This window comes from Scatophagus argus, chromosome 17 (assembly GCF_020382885.2).
Source record: "Scatophagus argus isolate fScaArg1 chromosome 17, fScaArg1.pri, whole genome shotgun sequence".
Classification (NCBI taxonomy): domain Eukaryota; kingdom Metazoa; phylum Chordata; class Actinopteri; family Scatophagidae; genus Scatophagus; species Scatophagus argus.
This window is the reverse complement of record NC_058509.1, coordinates 10,973,522-11,000,342: the sequence shown is the minus strand read 5'-3', so window position 1 is coordinate 11,000,342 and position 26,821 is coordinate 10,973,522. Positions and strand designations below refer to the sequence as shown.

The 26,821-nt window shown below is 40.8% G+C and overlaps 1 protein-coding gene across 4 annotated transcripts in view; it reads right to left on the bottom strand.

Annotated features, from left to right (window-relative positions):
* Positions 1 to 21,121: 21,121 nt before the first annotated feature.
* The window catches only part of runx1t1 (RUNX1 partner transcriptional co-repressor 1), a 54,109-nt gene continuing 48,409 nt past the window's right edge, over positions 21,122 to 26,821 (bottom strand). For 2 of the 4 annotated variants that reach the window (XM_046417603.1, XM_046417604.1), the window contains exons 10-11: positions 24,349 to 24,581; positions 21,122 to 23,413 (exon numbers count right to left, since the gene is read on the bottom strand). In XM_046417603.1, coding sequence (XP_046273559.1) covers positions 23,093 to 23,413; positions 24,349 to 24,581 — 554 coding nt within the window. In that variant the 3' untranslated portion in view covers positions 21,122 to 23,092. The remainder of the gene's footprint in view (positions 23,414 to 24,348; positions 24,582 to 26,821) is intronic. The other 2 variants (XM_046417605.1, XM_046417606.1) reach the window with 1 other exon arrangement.

Genomic DNA, 26,821 nt, shown 5'->3' with positions numbered 1-26,821 from the left:
GTGTCTGGTGTCAAGCTTAATGCATGTATTCACACATACACAACATGCCTTTTTAACATTCTGCAGAAAAGCAAATACAATTATTCCATCCACTCTGCATTGATGACACACCATCAAGATAATTTTGCTCCATCGCTTTGTTTTCATCATGTTGCTTAAGAAAACACAGTCGCACCCCCCTTCACATGTGCACAGACACGCTTTTTCCATATCACTGAGCTGTCCCTTATGATTGCCATATTCAGAGAGCCCTGTGTTTTTGCTCAAAATAATTTTAAAAATCATGCACAACTTGATTGACGTGTATGGAAATGAGGAGGCTGCATCCTCAAAGGAGACAACATACGGATGGGAGCAGCACACTGACGAGAGGCATCTACAAAAGGCGCTTGTAAATTCCTGACATGCCTAGCATATGTTAATGAGCCATTCTCTCGCTCTGATATAATTACTACGAGGGGATATTGCCTTTGGTGGAAATATCTGTCTTGCACGGCATGGCTACCTCATAGGGGTGAAAAAAGCAAAGAATGATAAAGTAGCGGGTGCATAAATTCTCATTTACCATGCTTGGAGGTAAAGAGAGTGATGTTGGCACATTCACTCAGGATGATGTATTGGGGAGAAGGCACCTGGGGTTCATTACATACCTCCTTTGTTAAAGCGCTTTCTGCAGTCTTGTATCGTTTGTTAGGGGGTATTTAGTCTGTCTTGTCATTTGGAGCACTTACTTAGGATGTCTTTAGGAGCCTGTGGTTGCTTGAGCTCACATTGCAGCTTGTGGCTGGAAAGGCAAGTGATATGTTAGCTAAAAACAGATAAAGGATGCAAGCTTTTATTGTAATGGATATGATGAAAGGTGTGCTTTCAACTGAAGGTCATACACAGCCTTGTCTCTATAGATGTGACTGTATCGAGACATTTATTATATTTTAGATATTATACTCCACACTCTGTATCATCCAGGATCAGTTTCATGTGTTAAGTGTGCAAATGAGATATTAAGGCATATCTGTGGTTGTGTATAAATCCACATTTTAAAGTTTTATGGTACTGGACTCTAAGCAAGTATGTGCAACTGGTTCGAGTAACAAGCACTGTTCAGCATGATATCCCCACTGCGACACTTTATGGAGCATGTTTAGTCATTTTCAGGGATCCATCAAAGCCATGATTGCGGTCTTCACCTCAGAAGAATGATTTGACACAGGCTCAACCTGATTTCTCCTCTTCTCTCCTCAGGGCAACAGCAGAGGTGCTATTAAAATGAGTAGCATTGATTGCTGAATTAGGGGCCTTGTGACTGGAGAGAGAGGAAAAAACAGCTATTCGATAGCAAGCGGTAGGCCAGTGTCATAGCCAGGAGTGTGCACCACTCCAATCAGTAGAATCTATTGTTGTGCATCGCTGCCCATGACAGATCTTGGTATTGAGCCACTGGCAGAGTACCAAGGTATTGTCTGTTTGATGGCTGCACGATCAATTCCGTTGTGTTACAAATGACTGTGGGCACTAGGGGGCAGTATGATTCTTTGCTGACTCGAGCCGATGAGGCGAGAGATGCATTGATGCACAACACCCTGTGATGTGTCTGATGAATCTAAGAGATAGAGCAGCTAATAAAAGCAGAAAGAAAAGAACAATGCGCTTTCATTGGTATTCAAAACTTAAATGAAATCCAAGATCAGAACACTGTAGCTCATGTGTGACTATTAAATCAAAATCGTGCAACCAAATATGACAAAAGGTTAAAGTTTGCTTGCACCCATTGATGCATATCAGTAGAAAAAGAGACAGTTACAGCGCCAGATGTACAAGACAATACCTGCACTATCTCTTAATCAAAATCAACACAATTCAACAAAAGAGCACCCTTGGTATAGATTAGAAGGTGAGAAAAATAATCTATGAAAGACAGATTTGAAGTGCATCAGACTATAAAAAGATGCTACAAAATACAGGCCACCAGTTTAATAAGCTCCCTCCCAGAATTTTCTCTTCTTTTTCACATCACAATATAATATATAAATAACAGTCGGAATACGAGCAAGTCAACTGTCTGTCCTTTGAGGTTACAAAGAAGCGATGTCATTACTGAGCCATTCCTCATTAGGGGAGTTTTGAGACTGGAGCCTGGCCATCAGGCCAGCAACCTTTCTCTGGCAGTTCTAGGTCAGCCTCAACCACGCTGCGAAAACACCATTACCACGCTGCATTTGTCGAAGAAATAAGACAAAAACACTGCTGGAACTTCAAAAGATCAAATAAATCTTTAATCATCAGTGTCTTTGAATCTCTTCGAAAGTTTCCTCGGGTTTGGTAATGACAGGAACCGTAGAGGGGGACGAAGGATCTGTGTCTCTGTTTGTTGGGAAGACAGTGACTGTTTATTTATTTGGGGAACAGAACTGGGTGGAAAATCAGGCTGAAAGAGATGGAGATGCTACATTATAGCTTTTGATGTTACTTCAGATAGCTCACTCAGTTGGATGCCATGTGGTATTTTATGACTGATGCTTTCATTTTCCTCAAGCAATTCTTTATTGTGTGATATTCATTTCTATTATGCTTAGATTTTGTTATTACTCCTTACACTGTAATTGACTTCTCAATTAGAAAATTCATTTCCTCTGACTCATGCAGGAGTGTTTCACACTTTCTTATAGCTACCTTATTTGATTCATTATTCAAAACAATCTGGCATATAATTCAGCCTGTCAGATACACAGTGGTGAACCTGCTGAGTCGACCCTACGAAAACTTTCAGTTCCAGCTCCACTCTACTCTATCATCAATATGATTGACGGCACACAATCTCAAAGCCCAGTGTGAAGTCCTGTGATGGCCACTGGAGCATGCCCGGTAGAGTGGAGCGGCAGGCGGGTGGGACACCAGGTAGCAGCATCTGGTCCTTGGGTTTTTCTAGAACACACAGTGCCTGTGGCGCTGCAGGCTTGGCTGGCCGAACATCTGTCTACAATGTGCAGGCCGGCTGGATGAGCAGACCCGCAACCCAACCAACCAGCCAAATGAATGTCCTGCACAAGTGAACGTCCTTCAGGAATTTGTGGGTTAATATCTCAGTCTGACTCTGCTCATTTCTGTCTATGATATCAGTGCCCCCCTCCCCTCAAAAGCTGTTGACATTATTTGTTCTTTGTTCTACAGCAGTTCCTGAAGGTAAAGACCACATTTTCTGAGGTTCCATGTTTATTATGTTTCTTTCCTTATGAAGCATCTGTTTTCTTCCAACATCACACAACTCACAGGTAGCTGTTGCCTCCAGGGACAAAACTGCAGCTAGAGAATGTCGGGGATATTTCAACCACATGTTACAGTAAAATGCTGTGTATATAGCAAAAGTACTTTTGTTACTGAGCTATATTTTCTAACCCATAGCCAAAACGTCGGATACTTCATGCACACTTGGTTTTGTAAACAGACATGACGAGAATGAATTTTCTCAGCACAATAAATGTGGACACAGTTGCTTTGCATACATACATACTTGAGATTGTATAGTCTCACTTCTTTGTATATACAACTGAACAGGACCCTGCAGCCATGGTAGCGGATTTGTGAGGCTGTCCAAAGGTGCAGTGCTTTGAGCAAACACACAGTGTGCTCACAATGACAGCTTTCTAATGTTTAGCAGGTGTAATGTTTACCATGTTCACCATGTGTTAACATGCTAACGTTTCCTAATTAGCACATAACACAAACGGAAGCTGAAGCTCCTTAGTTATGCTGATATTTGAACATAAACCAGTATTCCACTAATCAAAATATAACCTTATGAAGGCGCTTGATGAAAAGTTAAGGGATGTTCAGATTTGTTAAGGGAACATAACTGTGTGAATTGAATAACATGGCAACCCATCCAATGATAAGCACATAGCGGTGTTAGAGAAAAGGTCAGGGGATCACTGAAGTCAGTATTAATTATTTTCTGGGAACCCTGAATGACTTTTCAAAATTTAACCGCAGTGATCAGTCCACACTTTTTAAATACTACATTTTCAGTAGAGTTAACTCCTTGCCCATCTTTTATATACAATCTCAGCAGACTTAAAATTCATAGGTTACAGCAGCGTAGGTAGAGAAAAGAGTTTAGTATTTCTGTGTTCAGAATGACAAGGACCTGCTGTGAATCAAGAGGCAGCAATCGTAACCTTGCCAGGATAATTGAAGAAACTTTGCAGCCACTGTCATGTCAATCAAGCATTCATGTGCTGTCTCCCCGTGAAGAGGGGTAAACATTTCCAAGATAATTAGGAGAGAGTTCAGTTTGACAAAAGACAACCATTTGCATGTGGTTTTAATGAATCCAAAACATTCTGCATGGGACTCTGCTTTTTGTGTAATTAGCACATGTTGAATCCCCCCCCCCCACTCCCCCCAAAAAAGAAATGTTAGTGCCCTCAAGAGAAGCTAGAATTACTTTTAACACTGCAGCAATCATCTCACAGGTGCATTTTCTCATTTTTCTCGTAGCTATATTGTTTTATCTGCATGACATCAGAAGGAGCGAGAACAACAAAAACGCCTTAAAAACACAACACTTCACACAGCTCAGACCAGCAGAAAAGAGCTGCATGTTGCATCGTGCTTGCTTGCCCCCTTCCAATCCAGCCTTGCCGACAACAGATGGCCGTCTCTCCCACAATGCCGTGCGGTCAGATGCCAACAGAAGAGGTGACAAACACTCTGCAGGTGTCTGTCCCTCTGCGTCCGTGGTGTGTGCGTGCATTTTATGTGTGTGTGTGTGTGTGTCTGTCTGTCTCTGTGTGTGTGCGCGACAGGGGACAAAGAGCATCTTTCTTGCAGGGAGAGGAGAGTGTAATTGATAGCAGAGGACAACCTGCAGGAAGGAAGTGCCACTGTATGCTAAATGGATGGGCTGGCACAGACTGTTGGGACAGATGCAGCAGAAGTCAACATAACTCATTATGAAATCTTCTATGAGTATGTTGAGAGTCTCAAATGATGAGTTGTGCATTTTTAGAAAACTACTGAGACCTGCCTGGTGAGTAGAATTTTAAAATCAACATAGTGCGTAGTACCTTAAAAATACTACATGGGCAAAACTATACAGCAAACATATCCTGTATTGCTGTGATATTACACGCTGCGATGTAGGGCTGCTTTTGGCTACACTCTGCAATCTGTTCCCTCTCCTTGTGTGCAGGCCAGGCCAGGTGTGGTGGTTGGCAGGGGCTAGCACAGCCAGGTGAGCAAGCTGCTGGCCAGGTGCCCTCCAGAGGCTCGCTAGACTGACCAGATACCAGATGGCCGTGGAGCACCAGCAGGCAGGCAAGTACATCAACGCACACACACAGTTATTCATGCAAGTGGACCTCCTCGCACATACTTTAGATACACGTGCACTCACACAGGCTTTCTGTTGTGTGCCATAAAAAGAGCATTAGGAAACATTGCAATCCTCCAGTGAGTTTCAAAGTGAAATGCTTAATATGTTTTTACTGTACTTTTCTCCCAGAGGCTTGAGTTCTAACTCATGCACACACAGTGATATACAACTCACTCTTCCTCTGAGCTCACATAAATGTCAGTCATAAAGTCTAAAGCTGGACTATATCAGGATGAAAATTCAAGAGTTTATGGGACTCCAGTTCTGGTGCTTAAAAACATACTTTGGCATGAGAGTCCAGCTACTGATGGAAGCTTTTTTTTTCTAGTTTAAAGGAGATTTAACAATTTATATTTTTCTTAAAATGTGGATTAACAACTGAGCTCTGTATATCCATGTCATGTGAGGCATGATCTAAAGTAGATTGAGGTTTTTTTTTCATTTTGGATTTTCTGTACCTAAAGATTTCTATGTAAATTGACTCTTTACACAAGGCGCTCAAGAATGAGCAGTCAGTAAAAGTGGCAAAAGAGCAAAAATCAGTTTAGCCCCCCACTAGCCACAAGATGAATTTATTCTTCATAAGAAAGTTCTTCAAGCGTTTTGTTTGTAAAAGCATAGTGTTTTTTCTTTATAGCAGTTCATCATAACTAGCCTTGCAGCTCCTGTGTTTCCACACAGCCACCCACGCCGGTAATAGACTGCTGTGAATCTAGGGGTTGTTAATCTAGAGCTTTGAATCTCAGCCCAAATGCGATTAGCCTGACTCTTTGGGTTTGGCTTGATTCGGAATCTAATTCCCAACGGCTCGAATTAGGTCAGGTTTAATTTTATTCATCATTTCCCCCTAAACTGGAACACTATTTCTTTGAATGTATGAATTTTAAATTTGGAGGAGTAGCAGTTTCAAATTAATGTAACTACACTCTACATCTGATGCTGTGATTTTTGATTATAAAGTTTGTCATTATAATAATACCCAACTCCTGCCTCTAATCAGAAATCACCAAGGAGAATAAAAAGTCTAGAATCTATTGTTAATAAATGGCTCTATGATAACAAGGTCATTTTAGAATAATTTAAATAGCAAGTCAGGATTAAAGTGACTTTTAGTCATATTTTAGTAGTTCAGTCCAGGTTGGGTAAAACAGAATCCACACCTGGTTGAGTAAGGTTATTTCAGGGCAGAGTTTTAAAACTTTAATATATTCCACTTACTCTTCTCCCCCTGCCAGTATCCACCATATCTGACAAGACCTGACAGCTTTTGAAGCTAATACCTGGGCAATACCTTTACAGGTTAATGCAGTCTCAAGAAACTGTTTAAACTCAGAACAAATTCCATCCAGGCTTAATGTAGCAGCCACTTGCATGTATTAACACAGCAGTATCTAAGACCTGAAATACCACATAGCTGGTTGGAGCCTAATACATACATGCAGTTTATAATATCCAGCCTCCATGCAGAAACAATGACAGTCTTTTCTTCCGCATTAACTGACGGTTCATAAATCATACTTGTGGCCCTGGCCGGCAGAAGACGGATTGGCCATCTGTAAATATTTATTCAGCATCTCTATAATTAAACAGAGCCAATGCATCATGTCAGACATACATGTCTGATGATGCCGGCTCACACACAGTGCTGAATAATACAGCATGGAACAGCTTGGTCAAACATTCGTTGTAGATCTGAGAGAGAGACAGGGAGAAAGACGGGACAGATGAGTCCAAAGTGTTAAAACTGTAACATATGGACTCCTAACAAAAAAGAAATCAGCCAATGAAATGCTAAATACAGGAGAGAGACGAGCAGGCCAGAAAGATGAGCATCAAGGAAAGATGAATTCAATATGTCAGAGGACAGAAAGAGAGAGAGAGAGAGAGAGAGAGAGAGGGACAGAGTGGGAAGATCTGATGGAGGAAATAGTTTCCTGATGGTCTGTCAGTAGCTGTTTGACCTAATATATCCCAGCAATGATGAAGGCAGACGAGTTGGAACCAGGATTCACCGGGGTCTGATGCATCTCATTCGTTGGATATTACCATCTGGAGGAAAGTTGAAGTTGTATGCGGATGTGAGCTGAAATGATGATCAAATCATGAGAGCAGCATATTATGTGTGTGTGTGTGTGTGTGTGTGTGTGTGTGTGTGTGTATGTGTGTGTGTGCGTGTGTGTGTGGGAGACAAAAGAGCAAACGTTCCAAAAGTTTGTCTTGGCAGCGATTCACTGTAAGTCTGATTAAAAGGAACTTGAAATGCAGGCTAACAAAGTTTAGCAATTCTTAGCAGGCTGAGAGGTATAAAGAATCAGAATCAGAACAGTAACTGAATGTCTGTGGAAACTCTGGAGCTTAGAGTCATTACGCTCCTATTTAAGTGTGTTTGGTTGTTAATATGAAAGAGATTCTTTTACAAATAAATATGTAAATATGCAATGCAAATTTTCACCTGGGTCTTATCATTATGTCAGATTTAGCACTTCAAGTAAACTAAGCTAAGCCACACATCAAAAAGTGCTGAATGCGTAGGCCCCCAAAACAAACTCAGCAACAAGCCTTGATGTACTAACTACAAGAGGACGTTAATGGATCCAGTAATTCATCATTGTCCACAGCCATACCTTGTCTTGGAACTTCAAACATGCTGTCATTTCATTTTCACAGCATGACACTAATAATACAACAGAAATCATCTACGCTGGATTAAGCTTCAACGCGAGCTAACAACATTTACTGTAAGCACTTCCGACATTAAATTACACATGACTAACACAGCTGATATTTTTGTATTTTATTGGGAACCCAGCCAGAGTGGCAACAACTAAAACAATCCAAAAAGCGATTGCTGACTCTCAACATCTACAGTATAATAAAAATAAACATTACTCATTTCAAATTCAAATCAAGAAATATTATTGTCCAGATGTTTTTTTTTTTTTGGAAATAATGAAAGTAGTCTTATATTTTTCCTACTGAAAAAAATGTAGGATTTATATATATATATATATATATATATACATCCTATCAATATACACTTATCACTAAATAACTTAATAATACATTTCAAATTTAAAGAAATTCTCACTTCACAATCTGAGGAGCATCAAAGCTCAAGCCTGCTTTAGGTGTAACCCCAGTTTTTTCTGGAAGTGTACATGTCTGCTGCTGCGCAAGTTTGTCCATATGCATTTTGTTTATTAGTATGTGGATTGTATCTAGATTTTAATCCACGTGGGAGCTGCCATTTCCAATCTGAGACATTTCACGCAGATATAGAACAATGCTGCAGCCTCCCCTGGTCTCCTGACAACCAACCCCAGACAATTTTCATCCATCTTCCTTCCCTCTTCACCAATCACATTTGTGTGCCATGGGAATGCAAAGAAATCCCATGTATATTTCAACAAAGTATCTCAACCAAGCTGCAATGCAAAGCTCTGTGACATTTGGAATGAAAAATTGATTTCACAAACAAACCATTCACCAATGAATAGCTTTTAATCAAGTTGATGGCTTGTCATGCATGCAGAGCTTCAATCACATTTTAACGTTTTTATTAATACACAGGCTTAGCTCTGTAATAAATTCATTTTATATTGTCCACAGGGATGACCTCATGAAGTGCTCCACTATTAATATTCCATCCGCTCTGTCATGCTTTGTTCAACTTTTGTAAACTCATTTATATGGAAAACATAACAAGTAAAATAGCACAGTGGAGAAATATTTAGAAGTCAGAAAAGTAGGTGCATTTATGCATTTCCCTTCAGGACAGCCGAAGACACTAACGAGGAAAATATATACAGGTTCTCTTTTTACTGAATTTAAGTTTAGTTTGAATAAAATGTACTTTGTGTAATTTGTGTGCAATACATTCAACCACAAACAAACTCATATCTTATGAAAAAGTATAATTAAAGGGAAAAAAACACTTTAAAAGGTCTGTAAAAACAGATATTCAATATTTAGCCAAATATTCAGTCATCAACCCAAATAATTACTGATTTACGGGTTGGACACGACATGTTTCCTGTTCACTTAATTTTGCTATTTGTGATGGTGAAGCTTCACAGATTTTAGGGCTTATTTATGAAAGCAAACCATTTCTCATTCCATCATGGATTTTGGTTCAATCATCGCTCCCACACAGAATGGTGGTAAATTCTGACTTCTTAGCATGCATTAGCATATTCTGTATTTTAGCTCACCTTTGATATTTATGACATTTATTTAGAATTAAAGACCACCATTAAATGCACCAACCCAAAGCTACATCATTTAGTTTTATCCACAACCCAACATCCCTTTGCTTCTTGAAAGCTCTAGCAACCCTCAGCTGCACACAAACCCAAGACACACACACACACATACACCTCTCATGCCCCTCAGAGAGATGGATGGCATGCATTCCCATCCCTCTCCTAGGCTAGCATCCAGGTGCATAACAGCTGGGGAAGCCAGAGGGATGTTGCTGGGTAAGAAGGGACAGGGGAGACAGAGGGCCAGGGATGGGTGGATGGAAGTGGGGCCAGGGGGTGTAAAGGATGCTCAGGAATAAGCTATAAATTTTGTTCAGGAACGCTCCGGGTGCTTCTGGCATTACCTTGTCTGTTCGGACAGCGGCACTAATCAATGGCTTTGCTGTGTGAGCTTGGTTTCACCAGGCACACTTGGTCACAGTTACTTTTTCATTTGTTTTTTTAGCATAAGCTCAAATCTGTGCTCTCTGTTGTCCCTTGATAAACAGGAATGGATCTGTGTCAGCATGCGGGGAAAAAGCAGCATGGCAGTAATGAAGAGAAATAATAAATAAAGAGGTAGAGATTGAGAGAACTATCAGGTGAAGAGTATTGAGCATTTTGAAAGATACATCACATCAATGCCATAGTCTCGTACTCTCTAAATGTTCAGTGTGGCTAACAGTCAGTCACTTTCACGTCTTGATGTATTGCTCAAATGCATGATTTAGCCCAAAGTGTGCACCTAATGTTTAATAGTGAATTGTATGTGCCTCCAGAAAGTTAGTCCGAAATGTGCCGCTTTTTCTCTGTGTTACATAAGCTGAATAATCTTTGTGTTTTGGACTTTTAGTTTAATAAAATAAGTCATTTGAAGACCACCATCACCTTGACTTCAGCTTTTTTCTGAACTGATTAACCAACAAAATGATGAAACTAGTGATGAAAATAATTGTTATTTGCAGTCCCATAATTGCTTGTATGTTTTAAATCATCTATGTTTTCTTTAATGCACAAACATCACAGTCAAGGTCAGGCTCCATTCTATGAACCAATTTATCACTGAGCAAACTAACTTGGAAAGACAAAATACGATTTCTCAACTATCCATATGTTGCAGAGTTTATACGAGGCTTCACGCAGTGTCCATAGGATGAGTGTGTGTGGTATTTGAATGATATGGGATGGATCCACTATGCAGAAAACAGTGGGGTTCAAGATGACTGATGGAGTGCGATGTCCCACTGAGTGTCACAGTAAACTGTTTTTGGATGTGATTTGGCTCAGTGGGTCGAGAGTGGAACAGAATGGCGTGAGAGAGAAATTACGATGTGAAATAACTGCTCCAAAGTGATTGTGCGGAGTGTGTTGACAAATAAAACTCAGCTAATGTTAGTGGTTTGCCCAGTCAGAGTAAAGTCTTTTACCTGGTAAATGAGGGGCAAACTGATTCACACATAAAGCAATGTAAAGAAATGTAAATAAAGCTTTCCATACCAGTATGTGTATTTTAGATCCACACACAGAACCTTATCCACTTAAACTTTCATCAGTATGAGTGGGTACTGTATCTCAGCATGCCATCCATCATGTGGTAAGGCCACAGTAGGCAGTATACAGAGTGTTTGGCCTTGGCTCCTCATTCAGCCCTCGTTAGCCATCAATCACCTCCTCTCTACTGGCTGCCTGCATGGGAAGAGACCTCCTGACTTCACATCCTATGTTCACTTTGGCACTTAAATACCCACACCACCACCAAACACACACACACACACACACACACACACACAAACACACACACACAGAGTGAAAACACATATTTTGCTTGCCCCTTGAAGTCAATGTCAAATACTGAAGCTGAGAGAAATGCTTATCCTGTGCAGTTCCATGAGAATTTGTCCAAAAATACAATATGTCAGATGGAGTCCTTCCTTAGTCACTGCTATGAGCTCTGTAAAAGGACTGTATTTTCTTTTTAAAATATAATTTCACTGCTACTTTTAATGATGACTAATACAAAATTTATGGTTTGATTTGACTGTTAGGTTCTCTGACAGTATATCACAGAATGTTTCCTGTTGAACATGTCAGAAGAACACAGTGTTTCCTAAAAGACTGGGATAGAAGTGGTTACATTTAACAGCATCTACACTTTGAACGTGATTTTGATTTCCAGGCCTTTTCTCCATGTTGAACAAACCTGCGTGTCTGTGACTGTGCATGCTAGAATTTCCATTCATGTGAAACAACTGTGGCTGTTTTGACGAGAACTACTGCATGGTGGATTACTGGATGCTGCTGTGGCTGAGGGTGAGAAGTGGGTGGAAGCAAGTGCAAAGAAAAGAAGAATTTTTTTTCTCTCTTGAATCTTCTTGGTGAGTTTAAACAGCCCCTCAGGGGCATAAGGAAGCATAGTGTATTTTTCTCTCCACTCACCTGCTGGGCAATGTATGGAGGCCATTACTTGACATTGATAACTGCATGGGTTTTGTCCTTGGCCTGTATATGCCACAGCTGATTACTCTGTACTGTACTGTTGGGGAAACACAGGTTATAGGGAACCTTCGCACAACAAGCTGCAGAGTGTTTATGGTGTAACTGGAAGTTTAGGTCTGAATTTAGTCTGGTGTTGCCTGGTATCCTTCACCTCATTGTTAACTAACTACCCCAAATAAACTCTGATACATGACCTTCCTCAGATCAGGAGGGAATCAAAGTGGTTTAGTGGGTCACAATTCCCTACACATAAGGATTTTGTCATATACTTTCACCCAGTCATAAATCATTTTGAACATTGATATTTGCAGGGCATTTTAACAAATGACACTAATAAAAAAAAAAAAAAAAGGCATTTCAGCCTGATATCCTTTGCCCCTGACTTCCTCGCTCTTCCCCTCATTCTCTGAGTCTGGTTCCTCCACTCCTATCTCTTCCTCCAGCTCTCCTCATCCATCTCTGCCTCTTCTCTCTTATTTTTCTGTTCCTCTCTGCTGTTTCCAGAGTATGTTTGAGAGAGAGACAGATAGAGAGAGAGAGACAGGGAGAGGCCTGACACATGGGCCCAGTTTCTTAATAATGTCATTCGGTGTGAACGCTATTAGCAGATTACCCTTGGCCCAGGGCAGCCTAGCCATGTGCAGGAACTAGATAACCTTGTGTTCGGTAATTTAATATCAACACTTCCCCTCTTTTCTTACCACGCTTTACAACACACAAATACCCTGCTTGTCCCCTCCGGTCCTGTTTCTCGAAGAGGGAGAGAGAGTGAGAGAGAGAGAGAGAGAAAGAGAGAGGATTACAAGATAGTGACTTCTTGAAGATTCCTTTCCTCCGCTGAGAAGTGTGGAGAATTGCCCCTTGTCCATGGATGTGAGAAAATACATAAACAGGCTTATAGTGAAAATTCCATCAGATTTAATGCAATGAATTTAGCTCAGCGCAACATCAAAAGAGCCGCCCATCTCTTAAAAAGCCCTAGATGGGGTAATGCCACCCCCCTCCCCCAGTTTTCCTCCTTGTGGGCTATCATAGGCCTAACATTTACCACGTATCAGACCAATATGAAAGGTGCAGAGCAAATTTTCTGTCACATAGTTTGATTTTTGTAAGAGCGGGTGAGAGAGGAAGGGCTGGACTGGAAGGGAAACAGAGAGAGAGAGAGAGAGAGAGAGAGAGAGAGAGAGAGAGATCTACCACTTGAAGGAACTAGCCGTTATGGAATCAAATCCCACGCTCTATCCCCCACAAGCTGAATCACAATCCTGCTTTAGCTGCTATATCACACTTCGTCCTGCTGCTGCTTTTTCCACGTCGCCCATGAGCCAGAGGGCCAGACGGCACAGCCCTATCACTCACCGGCACTCCCTCACACCGGCATTACCACGCCTTTATCTCATCTCCTGCAGCCCGGCACGGCCAGCCGCCTCTCGGTCCTCCAGGCTACTTTACTAATAACCTATTCCTTATCAGTCACTGTGCACCTCTGCTTGTGATCAAAGAGCCAATTAATGGAGCGAGGAAAGGTGAAGCATTCAAATAATGGAGACAGCTGTTTTTCTCTGTTTGAGAAAATCCATTTTGTATTGTTATCGGCTCCAAGCAGCTCCCCCCCGACCAGCGCTTAATTCAAGTCGCTGTCTGCTTGTGCCTGGCTTGATAAGACAGAGTGAGAAAAGACATGGGAAGGGAGAGAGGGAGATGGGCTGAGTTGGGGCCCTGGCCACAATGAACTTTATGTAGAAGAATGTGGCAGGAATATCACAGCAGTCCAACTCATCCCTGAGCTTTATCAACTCCAAAATGGTTCAACACAAAGATAAAGATGGGAAGGGGGCAGAGCTGACAAGCTGCTTTATGGCTTAACTGTCATTCGTTTCGAAAGGGAGCAGCTGATTGCAGCTCTTCGAGGTCCAACACAATCTTGTCAGACAAAAACCTGACGTTGGTTAGGAGGTTAATTGTGCAGGTAACAGGGAAGAAAATAAATAGCTCCATCAAAGTCTCATATCTTAACAGGTTTGTTGTAATGTATATCATTTCATTAACTTTAACAGTTCCTTTAGCCCTGTCACCATTGTGGCATGGGATAAGGTTGCACTGGTTATCTTGGCAGCCTCTTAAGTGTCTGAGAAGCATCTTGCAACTATATATCTCTCATGGTTGCTGATTTGATTTTTATAAGCAATTAGTCGTACAACTCCAGAAAACACACAAAAGTTAATAAAAGGTCCAACACAGGCTCCAGGTGCTTATTATTATTGTGTTTCATTCCTTTAAATAACATGAGTTCACAAGTCCCAGTAGTGGGCCACCTCAGACTGCTATGCACCCTCAAAACCAGTCATTTAGATTCCTAGCTGTACACATTGTAGAAAGCACTGGTATTATAGTGGCCCTTTGTCACTATCCACGCACGCTGGTGGTTTAACAGGCTTGTACGCGTGCCAGTGTAGGTCCATGCAGGTGCATATGCATAACACAGCCAATGTCCAAACACTACTGATTGTATTCCAGGTTTATTAGGCTTCATACAGTCGACTCAAAAGTACTCACTTTAACCATACATGCAGGGGCAAACCATACATACACCTACATGTGAGTGTATGAACAGCAAAGGCATCCTGCTTTAACTGACTTTCCAAGCTCTGCTGGTGGCTCCTCCCCCCTTTCTGACAAGGTTGTAGATGTTACAGTGGTGGCAACAATATTTCCTTTCACCCTGTTTCCAGGATAAGACTTAAACCGGGTGATAGTCTTTGTGCCAGCCGCACCAGATACAGGATCTTGGATGTCACCGAACAGAGGATCAGAAAGAATTTTAACATGACGCTCCACAAATACAACCAAGTCAGTAAAGTGAGCTCTCTGCTGTGTCTGTTCCATGATTCCATAAGCAATGGATCTCCATTGCTCCCTCAACTTGTATGGCAGCTTTGCAAGAATGGCTCTCATATTTGCAGGCATATCCAACTCTTGCATATACTCCAATTCCTCCATTACAACAGCCACACAAAAACAAAGAATATGCTTGGAGTGCTTTAACATCTTCACCCTTTATGGACTGCCAGGCTAGAACCTTTTCCATATAAGCATTAGCAATTTTATATTGATTTCCAAAATGCTCCTGCAGCAGGTCCTTAGCCACTGCATAGCCGCGATCAGGAGTCAAGTGCTGGCAGCTCCGTACCAGTTGTTGTGGCTGTCCTCTGGTAAATTGCTCCAGATAGAAAAGACAATCTGCTGCTTCTGCTTTATTCTCCACTCCTTGCTCGAATGCTTTTATGAATGCTCTGTACTGCAAAGGGTTCCCTTCGAATATAGGAATGTCTCTCGGCGGCAGAGATCTTGCAGTTTGCTGTTGCACCAAAGCAGCTGTTATTTCGTTTTGTCTGTGCATGACAGTAAGTATGTCCTCAGATGCAATTTGATTTATGCGAGGATGAGTGAATTGATGAGTGATTTGGGGTTGACGGATTTCCTTGTTTAATTGAGAAGTTGTCATTTGACCTTTAAGTTGGTGTGAATTTCGCATGCTTTTCTGGTGGTCATATTGTAGTGATGTTCAGAATCCGTTTTAAAACTTGAGCCACGTTCCTTTGATCGCACATCCAGTGGTTTATTTGGATTTATTGAACACTGTTGTTGCATCGACTTCCACAATCCAGGCTGATATTCATTTGCCAAAGAATTTAACACAACCACAGACCCATTTTTCCCTTTTTTATTTTCCAGGTAAGAGCCCATTGCATTTTTGGATCCTGAACCAGCACTTCCCACACCAGAGGATTGCAATACTGCCAACTTAGCATTTGTTGCAGCTATTTCCACTTCCAAGTCAAGCTGTTCTCGTTTCCTCCTCAATTGTTGCTCCTGCTCCTCCAATGCGTGTCTTTCCTTAAGAGCTGAAGCACGGGCAATAAGAGCAGCTCTATCTGCTTCAGCTTTTATGCGTGCTGAAGCGGTGCTTGATCCTGGCTCTACTTCCTTTACTTGAACATTTGCTTCCCTCATTAGAAATGCTATCATCTGGGCTAATGTCATCCACCACCAGCCCAGTTGCATGTGCATTGTTTTCATTGCTTGTGACATTTTGATTGATACCAACCTCATTTTTATTTGCATTACCCTCATTGTTTGTAACACCAACATTTTCTTGTATATTACCTTCCAAGTTTGAAACCCACATTTCTGCATCATGAAAACATTCATTTAAAGACAGAAATTTTGCTTTAAGCCATATTTCATGTTTTTCTTGTTCACCACTTGGCATTAAACCCAACAGCTGTTTATGGATACATTTTGCATCATCACACACCACCCCATCATCACACACCCACCATTCAAAGCATTACAAACCATTGTTTTATCACCCTTTACGATGAGATCTTTCATTAAGTTTCGTATATTGGCGGCTTTGCTCAGCTTTGCCTTTCGTTCCGCTTGCAACCTTAAAAGCTTATCAGCAAGCGCCTTTTCAGTGATTATAACCTTTCGCCCGCTTCCGGTTTCCATGTTTTCAGTCTCTCCACAGTTCGCAACAACCATCAAAGTTAACACAAAGTCAATCACGTATTCAATTAGGCCACCAATGCACTGGATTTATGCCCCCTAATTGTATGTACACAGGTCCAATGGCCATTATTGTAGCGCTACTCATACCTCGGCATCAGTGAGCTGGGCGCTATGCGGTGATCAGCTGATCCGATGCTCCGCTGCCTCGCCTGGATCCGGTCTCCGCCGATCCGCTGCGGCCGTTCCTTCAACTACTGCCGAATTCCGTCAGAATCGCTGCGGCCCTCCGTAGCCGAACTCCACCTCACGCCAAGACCCAGCAGCAACAGCAGCTCCTTTCGATCGTCCTCCCACGATCACCTCCTCCAGGCGCCATGCGGTACGGGCCGCTTTCCAGACACAGCGAAGGCCCACAGGAACCACAAGGCCGATTGTTGCTTTCCCAACGAGTCCGATGGGAACCTGGTTTTTGACTAATATAGTGGCCATTTGTCACTATCCGCACACGCTGGTGGCTTAACAGGCTTGTACGCGAGCCAGTGTAGGTGCATGCAGGTGCATATGCATAACACAGCCAATGTCCAAACACTACTGATTGTATTCCAGGTTTATTAGGCTTCATACAGTCGACTCAAAAGTACTCACTTTAACCATAACACTTAAATCTGACCTGTGAAGTTATACACCATGTCACGGTCAAAAACCGTGTGGATTCCCCAGCGTGCACCACTACGCTGATTAACCCACCTCCCTATATAGACTCAAACCATGGCCTAAAATAGATACTGCCACCTACTGGCAGAAATGCACACAACACTTGTGAACACAGAAAATAACCAATTTGGCTCCTACAGGTATTTTAAGACTATATGATTTAAAATGGTCAGACAGGGTCATGAAATTCAAAGACACTCAAAGTATTTAGTTTCCAGCCAGCTCACAACAATATCCAAGTCATCTGGGAAAATAGAACAGCGTCAATAAATCCAACTTGTTACTTAACAATGAAAACATGCTGAAAAAGTATTTTAGTGCTGCATTTGTTTGCATTTTCTAAAAATGCAAGCAAATCAAATAACAGTTGTATAAGGTAAATAAACCCAAATGAATTAGTGGATTTAGTGCTGGTGTATGTTGTCAGTGCACAGTATTTTTATCCTTACTTGACCAGCTCTGCTGTCATGTGACTATTTTGCCTGATGACTGAAACTGAAACGCTGGAAACATGGAAATCTTTTCCTTCACTACCCTTGATGTATTTATAAAAATTCAATATTTTAGATCTGTCAAGATTACATCTTCCAAATTTGATATTATCTTAAAGTTACAGTGTAGTAAAATGTCTTTGTGGGTTTCAGTTCAAACTGAGATGCACAAAGATGAGAGGAACAGGCAGTCAGTTACAGGAAATTAAGGAGTCATGGGAAAGACAGACAAGAAGTACATTTCAAGTCCATGATTATTCTGTTACAGCATCAAAGATTGCTGCAAAAGCTCTTTAGTAACGTCTGGATGTCTTCACAATGAAACGCGTGTGTGATGTCTACAGCGCTGTCACATTTTGAGCTTGAAATTATGAGCTTCTATCACATCCTTTCTTGTAAAAATAAAAATTCACCGCAATTCATATACAGTATTTTCCACCTCTGTATTCCAAATATTTGAAAGCTACATTAGGTTTATGTGGTGTAAAATCATAATTCCAACCTGCCACAATAAAAGATCAGGTGTGCAATAAGCTGAAGGATGAACAAGCCATTAGAACACAGTGTAGAAGTAGACCAGTGCCCCTTAATGAGGACAGTGAGGTCCAATGTGTGGACACAGGAAAAATAGCTGGCAGTGTGGAAAAATGAAGACACTGTTTGTACTTAGGAGTCATACTTTGAGTTGTAGCACTCAAACCTTCATGACCATCAACAGGTTTTCCATGTCTTACTGTCTGTATTCACTCTACAGCACTATAGCTGAATAATTCAAACTAGAACAAGATAGTCACATCTTAAACTTACTTGTCATATCAAACTTATTCCATTTAAACTGACTTACTCTTTGCGTGCATGAGTCTAATACAGGACTGTGCACTGTTCATATGCTACCTTGTCTGAAATTGTTTTATTTGCAGTCAGTCTGTACTGTGTTTTTAACATGGATGCTGAATCCTACATTTCCTACAATGCATCTTTCATTACACTCTCCCCGCCCTCCTAAATGCCCACTTCTTTCAAACCCCACACCTCAATTTTGTCCAGATAAACAGAGGTGAAGCATCATCAGGATCATTTTTTTCAAACAAACAAAGCCACAGAAGACACACAACCGTTATCACAGACTGAGTTATACCCCTGGTGACATGCAAACCGAGCTTCAACTGTAATCAGTGTCCCTTTCATTTTGGATATGCTGATGTTTATTTGCTGTAATGAAAGAACACAAGTCCAAGTCTCAGAGGCAGGTATTAACATATTTATTACACCATTAAGAGAACAACAATACCAGAATTATACTGCAAAGTTTCACAGACTGACAGACCATAGTTTACAGCCCCCAAAAAGGATTTTTTAAAAAAGAAAAAAAAGAAGAAAAAAATCAACAAGAAACCACAGTTCTGACATAGTAGACTGGAAAGCTCTATAGAGGACACTGACACTAGGCGATGGAAATACCGCCCAGCGTCAGCCTACCACTAACCTGTGGTTTTCATGTCTCAATTAAGTATTGCACAACAACTTCAAATCATTTGCTCTTTTTTTCACAATAAATTTTCTCAAGAGAACGCAAACCCACCCACCCCCACTCCCCCAAATTAATGCTACAGCCTTCACTGTTCACTGTTGGCCCCGCACATTTCCCTAATGTTTCTTGATAAGTAGGAAATTGAAATAACATTTCCCCCCATTGTGAAAAACAGGCATGCTTAAATTCATAGCCTTAATTGTTTTTGTTTTTTTCTTATTTGAGATTTTACAAGCTTTGACTTTTGTATAGTTCCCCTTTTTGAATTTACCCCCACTGACAAGTCGACAAGCACTTTAGCATGTCTCCACAACAGAGAAAAGGAGAAAAAGGTGGAGGGAAAACAGGAGAGGAAAAAAGAGCGAGAGAGAGAAACAACATTTCTTATCTGTGACCTTAGCTCGTATCATCGAAATAAGAATCGACAACACTTTTCTTTAAAATTAGCACAATTTTTAAAATCTGTTCAAACAATTCAAACTCTTGATGTACTCTAGAAACGCCACAGGCATAAAGGAACATAACAAAAGTTTTTTTTTCTCATTTCTATTAATTTATGTTTCATTTATTTATGAGGTCTGCATTGTTACCAAGTAGTGATATGGTTTTGCAGCTGTATGAGCTTCGACTTTGGGTTTTTTTTATTTTTCCTGTTCTCTTGTGCCCATTTGGTTTCGACTAGACCAGTATCAGCGCCGTGACTGATGCTCTTATCGTGCTGTAAGAGGTAGAGTGAGACTTGTTTGCCACCGAGGAATTTGTAGCAAAACACACATAGAGGAGGGAAGAAAGAAAAAAATATAGTTTCTCAAAGAATCATTGAGCGATAATGTTTGTCTTCTTTTTTCTTTTTTTTAAACCCAGGTTTTGCCCTGATAATGATGAACACACGTTATTTGTTGTATACTTTCAAATACACTAGTGTTAAAACAGCTTGGCTGTTTCTTCACAGCTTCTGAGGAGTCGCTAGAAGGGTGTCAGACACCTTTTTGGATTGTTTAACCCTTTAGAGTCAAGAATGCAGGTGTGTATTTTATTTAGACATGAAGGGAGAGATGAGGAAGTACAGAGGGAGCAAACAGCCCAGAACCTTTGTGGGCCTCCACTTGTTCCTTGAGGTCAGAATTTGTAACGCGCTTCTGTGTAGCACCAAGGTGTTGGGGTGAAGAGCCTTTGTGTGCGTCAGGGTAAGTGCTCTCTTACTGCGAATGAGAGGTTTGTTTGATTTACACTGAAGAATTATCTATCCCCCCAAAAAGCCCAAAAAACAAACAAACAAAAAAACATAATTTGATATAAATAAATACAATAACTGCCAATGGCGTTGGTGTGAAAGGCCAGTCTCACATTCACCTCTGTAAGAATAAAAAAACTTAACTGCTTAAAGCTGAAATGGACACTTCAGTCTGACATTTTGTGTAATGAGAAAATGTACAAACAAGATCAAATAATGTTTTGTTAAAAATGGTTGCAGAAGTCATCAGTGTTCATGTCACATTAGTTATTATTGCTCCAGTTGAAATGTTGACACTGTAATGAATTATCAGTGATGTTTAATCCACACCTTCTCATTTCACAATATAAGATGAGTGCCATCAGTTACACAAAGGGTTAAAATAAAGGACTTTATGACACTGAAGTTGGTCTTGACCCATGAATGTGTGAAAGAAAAACCCTGCAGAAATAAATAACCAAATATTCTATGTGAACAAACCTCTTTTGAAAATCATTTAAATCAGGATTTTGGTCCTTGGTGTCAGTCTTTGGCTGTTTTTGGTGTGTTTTTTTTTTTGTTTGTTTTTTGTTTATCTCTTGTGTTAATACTGTGTGTTACCTGGTGCTTTGCAGTGTTAAAGCTGTCAATCGGAGTCTACACCTCTGCATTTGGAAAGTTAGTTTGTTAGAATATTTTTTGTATTTTTTTGTTTTGATTTTTTTTGGTCATTTTTCAGTTTTTCTAAAAAATAACAAATATTTAACAAACGTTCAGTAATGTGCATGCACTGTCTGTAGCTATTCAAAAAATGTTATGGCCACATTTGTTAGCATGTTGAGAAAAAGAAGAATTAAAAAAAAGTGGGTTTGGTGATTTTACATTTTTCCAACTTTACATTCCAAGAATGTAAAAACAGATAATGCTATAACTACATACAAAAAGGATGATGAATTATGGCTCTATACCGACAACACAAGTATGCTGAAAAGAAGCATGCTGAAATAACCTCTGTGACAGTGCAAATACATTTATGTATGTCCCTTGTACAAAACATTTAGATTAGCATTCCGCGTGACATGCTAGGTCTCAGAAAAGATCTGGGTCGGACTCAAGTAGCAGCTCTGAGATATAGCTTGTGTCTTTTCTTGAGGACGAAGGGAAGTAAAACTAATACAACTACAAGGGATCTACCACTTACACACAGAATAGAAAAGCAGCTTGGAAAAAAGATAACACTTGTCTTTTTTTTTATCTCTTTTTGCACCAGCTAGGAGAGAGAGTTATGAAGGGCTCGAGAGTTGTGACTGGTTGAAGTACTATGCATTGTCACATTTGTCCAACACATATACAATAAATAACCATTGGTGACACCACAGGACAGAAGTCTTAAACACCGTGACATCTACAGAGAAAGAATAAGAACGTGAAGAAAGATGAAAATGTTTTTCAGAGTTGAGACAGGAGGGGAGCGTCTGGGGCGCAGAATGAGCTTTCTACTGCGTTCTGTTAGTTTTCAGCTCTAGAATGGCCCAGCGGCCGCTGTCATAATAAGCTGACAGTCTCACTGGTGGGATGGTGACTTCACTTCCTCTTTGAGAGCTTTTGTGACCCACGTGCGTATTGTAGACAGTACATCCTCCGCATGTGCAGTGGGCAAAGTTTTGTATCATGTCCAAGAATTCTTCGTTTTACATCCTTCAGGGAGACGGATTTGTATTTCCCAGCCCACTGACCTGGATATTATTACAAGTGAGAGGGAAATAACATTGGTTGAACAGCTGGCTCTGCTTGCAATCTGCTGCACATCTGCCCATTTCATGGCGGTCTGTGGGCCAGAGATTCAGTCCATCTCTCTCCTCTCTCCAGGCAGCAAACTTATTTTTCTATCCATCCGTTGGTATGTCTTTCAGGGTATTTAGATCTAATATCTTTCATTACAAAGAGTACGGAATATTTCAGTCATTCTGCTAGCTAGACATGTTCCCTTGGTATGGGATTTGGTAAAATGAGGTTGACTAGTCTCATGTCACTGGTACAGGAAGGAAATAAGCATTAATTCCAGGATGGAAAATAAAAACATTTAAAAAAGGGGAGGTCAGATATACTTGTCTCGAGTTCACTGCTATCTCTGCTCAGTCTCTTAATATTTACAGGAAAAAATGAGATAAGCTACAATGACAACAACATTAACAACAACAGGCACGACGACAAACAGACAACAAGAATAGCAAGTGTAACGATAAAAGGATGTCAATATTTAAATTCATTCATTCAAAACAAAGAATATCTTTGTGTTTCTTTAAAGTCATGGCAAGTCAATATGACCTGATTATGGACCTCCTCCTCCCCCTTCAATGACTACGCTGCAAGATAGACAGAAACATTGCCATTTCTTTCTGTTAGCCAAGTTAGTTTAGTATCTTTGCAAGGCAATGTTGACAGTCATGCAGTTTGTGGGGTTGACGGCTGGCTGTTAAGAACCCGGAGGCATTCGGCGTCACCCCCTCTGTGAGTGTCTTAGCGCGGTGTGCCATCCAGGGCAGAGGAGGACGGGGTGCTGGGGGTGGAGGAGCGAGGCGTAGCAGCAGGCGGGGTAGCAGCCGGACTCCCAGTTCCGCTGCTCGGGGTGCAGGCAGAGGAGCTGATGGGAGCAGGGGTCTCTGACCCTGGGACGCTTCCCTGTTGCTGGCTGGCCTGCTGCTGCTGGGCCTGGAGGGTCTGACCACAGACATGATGGTGCTTCTCCCAGTCCTTATGCTGGCAGAAGGATCCGCAGTAGCGTGCCGTGTTGCAGCCGCTGCATGTCTCACTGGCTTTGCGGCCGCAGTTCCAGCAGCTCTGATGGACAGATAGAGACAAGGTTAACTAACACAAAAATAATACAGCAGAAGAATTTGTCAGCTGTCCAGTTCAGCTGATGGACTTCTGATAATTGCTGTAATTAGGGCTCATTGTTTTATTTTATGCCTCTATTCAGACACAAGGAGTTTGGGACAGCAAAATGCCACATGAATTAGAGAACTAGTGACCATCAACATTAGTAACAGAAATCAGTGCACCAGTCTGCTCATTAACAGAGCTCTGCTTTTACGACACTTAAGCTTAATACAACCATTAGGCAGCTCAAAACCAAACAATGATTATGCTGCATATCCACAGGAAATGGGAGAACAAGGTTACAAACTGCTTCTGAAAGTTCTCCTCTGGGGTGCTTCTCTCTCATAAACATCTCTCTTGCAATTAATGACAGATGTGAACCATATTTCCTCTCACTTTATGCATTAGATGCTAAACAATGATTAGCAAATGAAAGCTCAGTCCCTTAATTTCTTTTAAAGCTGAATGGGTAACTACTTTCTAAACATGCTAGCTACTCTGTCGGAAAAACAAAGGAGAAAAGTGAAGTTAATACATGCTTGATTGGATTTGCTTTATTTTACTCTCAGTCCCAGTATGGCTTCTATTTGCAAGAACACTTTTAAAGCTGTGAATAATCAACAACCTCTTTGATATTTGAAAGATAATGTACAATGATGTGCTTCTGGTAACAATGATAAAATACAACAGAAACGTCTTTGTAAGATAAGATCCTATCATCTGTGTCAATTGGGAGTCACTAGAGCATCTGGCAACAAAAGTATAGTTAAAGTGACAACACAGAAAGACGCAACCCCCTAACTATCAAACAAGAGGATGGTGGTGACAGTTTCCATGATGTGCTTGAAAGATTGAGGGTACACCTTTTGATGTTCTAAATTGTCCATGCATCCTACCTCACTGGAGTCCTCCTGTTGGTTGATTATGGAGAGAGCGTCCTCGGCCGCCTGCCGCTTGGCCTCGGCTACTGTACGTTCCATCTTGGCCCGCTCGCTGCTGATCATCTCGTGAGCTTTGCGCTCGGCCTCTGACACGGCCTTCTGCAGCTCTGACATTGCCTGTCGCTTCACCTCATTCACTGCCTCTTCTGGAAAGAGTGTGGAGACAGAGGAAGTCAAGCCTCCCGTACCTGCAATACAATGTGTATTATATCACCCTGTCGTTGGAAGTTTATTTTCAGTAAATTTGAGAATTCATTGATGTCTTTTTACTTTTGCCTATAGGAGAGGCACTGTTGTATTTACATGGGAATAAATCAAAATCTTTGACATGGATTCAAAATCATTTAAAAATGTGTGACATGGTAAACATAATATAAGTTTTTTGAAGTAACTCCTGAAGTAAAAAAAATTCAACATAAATGGTTTGTACTTTCTAAAAGATTAATGGTCAAAGCTGTGCCACATCTGCAATAAAGAAACCATAACCATATAACTGATTTCAAAATAAAAGACATTTGTACTTCTGGAGATGAGGAGAATTGATACACATGGCTTTTGTTATTCCAAGATCAGCTGCATATATGGGGATGATTTTTAAAAGATTATCACACTCTTCTGTGACTGTGGGATGTTTAATCAGTTACAGTAGATGCAATGCACTATGTTTTAATTTAAAAAGTTGAAATGACCTTATATTAAGATGCACAAACAAAATATATTTTATTCTTTCAATCTTGAAAAATATCCTTGGGTGAGCCAATTAATCCCAGGTAATCACTCAGAAAGCCTGCTTTAGCTGTAGTAACGTGTAAATTTTATACTTGTTTTGTGGAATGAATAACCTTGCCACATGGGTGTTAAGCGTTGGAATTCCAACTGAACGTCAAAGCAAATGGAGGGCTTTTTGTTTGCTCCCATCAAGCCTGTAACTTGACTAATTGTGTATGCAAATCAGGCAATTTATATTTAAATTATGCATTTCCATTGTGATCCCAGAGGCCCATGTGATGAGGGGAAGTGGGAAAGCGGTAGGACACCGTGCAAGGTGCTTGAATATTTATCACCAACTGTAAACATTTTGCCCATTTCAAACAGATGTATTCACTGCTGCACTCCATTGTGTTAAAAAATCCTATTTTGCAATCCTCTCTGGGTCATATTTAGATTAGTCTCTCTTCAGCCAAAATATATGCAACTGATGTGAAAAGGATGGCAGAAATATTGAGAGAAAGAAAAATAGTGTGCACCATTTATCCTACAGACAAAAGACAGATACAACTAACAAATAGGCTTCACTTTGCTTCACTTTCATTTGTACACATCACACTTGCATTGCAAATGTAAAGTCTGTTTTCAATATCAGCCAGAATTTGCGCTTTTATAAAAACAGAGACATTTTCTCTCCATTGTGATTGAGCTACATTTTTAAACCAGGGTGGTTTTGTCTTTAACCTACTGTGCTGCCTGAAGTCATGGAAATTGCCCTGGTGCCGTGTGATGTATGCCTTGTGCATGGAATTGTGATTACACACCAAATGCCTTAGATGGAAGATCGATCAAAGCTGGTGAGGGGAGGAGAGTACTGGAGAGCAGGCAGAGTCCCGATGGTGATACTCAATTCAATTTAAATGCATATTACTTGTTCTCACACATCATGCTTGGTCAAGCAAGGGGACAATTTCTTTTCTCCAAGGGGTTTAAGAAGTAGATATACTGTATCACTGATGGTGAATACAAAGTGGGTTCTTCAAGCATTGAACCCTTGACGGAAAATTCTTTCAGTTTTTCAGGACGGTGATAATGGTGATTGCAGCTGTGCTCGTGAGTTTAAACAACGTTGTTGTAGTCTAAAAATTTAACGGCAACCAATGAAAGCTGTTAAAGCAACAAATTAGTTTCGATACTTGATCTTAGCTGGCCTTACAAACTTCCCTCTGCAAGTTTACCTCACTTTCATTAAACAGAATAGCTGCAATGTCTGTTGGTAAGAAAATTACAAAAGTGCCAAAAAGCAAAAAGATACCAAGTCTTCTGTAACTTGCAACAGCAGAACCACTGGCCCAGCTATAAAAGCTACTTATGCCCCTTATTTGACTGGCTCAATAAAATCATTTTATGACCTCACATTATATTTGGAGTGTGCAGAGAGTGGTGATGAAACTCTCATTTTTTTTAAACTTTCTACTGCATTAAAATACAAATTATTTTCTAAGAGCATCTTGACACATTTATTCAAGTCTACCAGGGGAGGATGTTGCAGACAGCAGACTACACTGGGATGAAAGAGGAGAATGGGGTTCAAAGGAGCGCCTCTGATCATCTCTCATCCACCAGTCCTCTGGGTAAAAAAGATGCTCTTTATTTCTACAGAGCAAAATGTCTTAAAAATTGCAGAGAGAAAGAAAAAGAGAGAGGAAGTGTGTGGGTG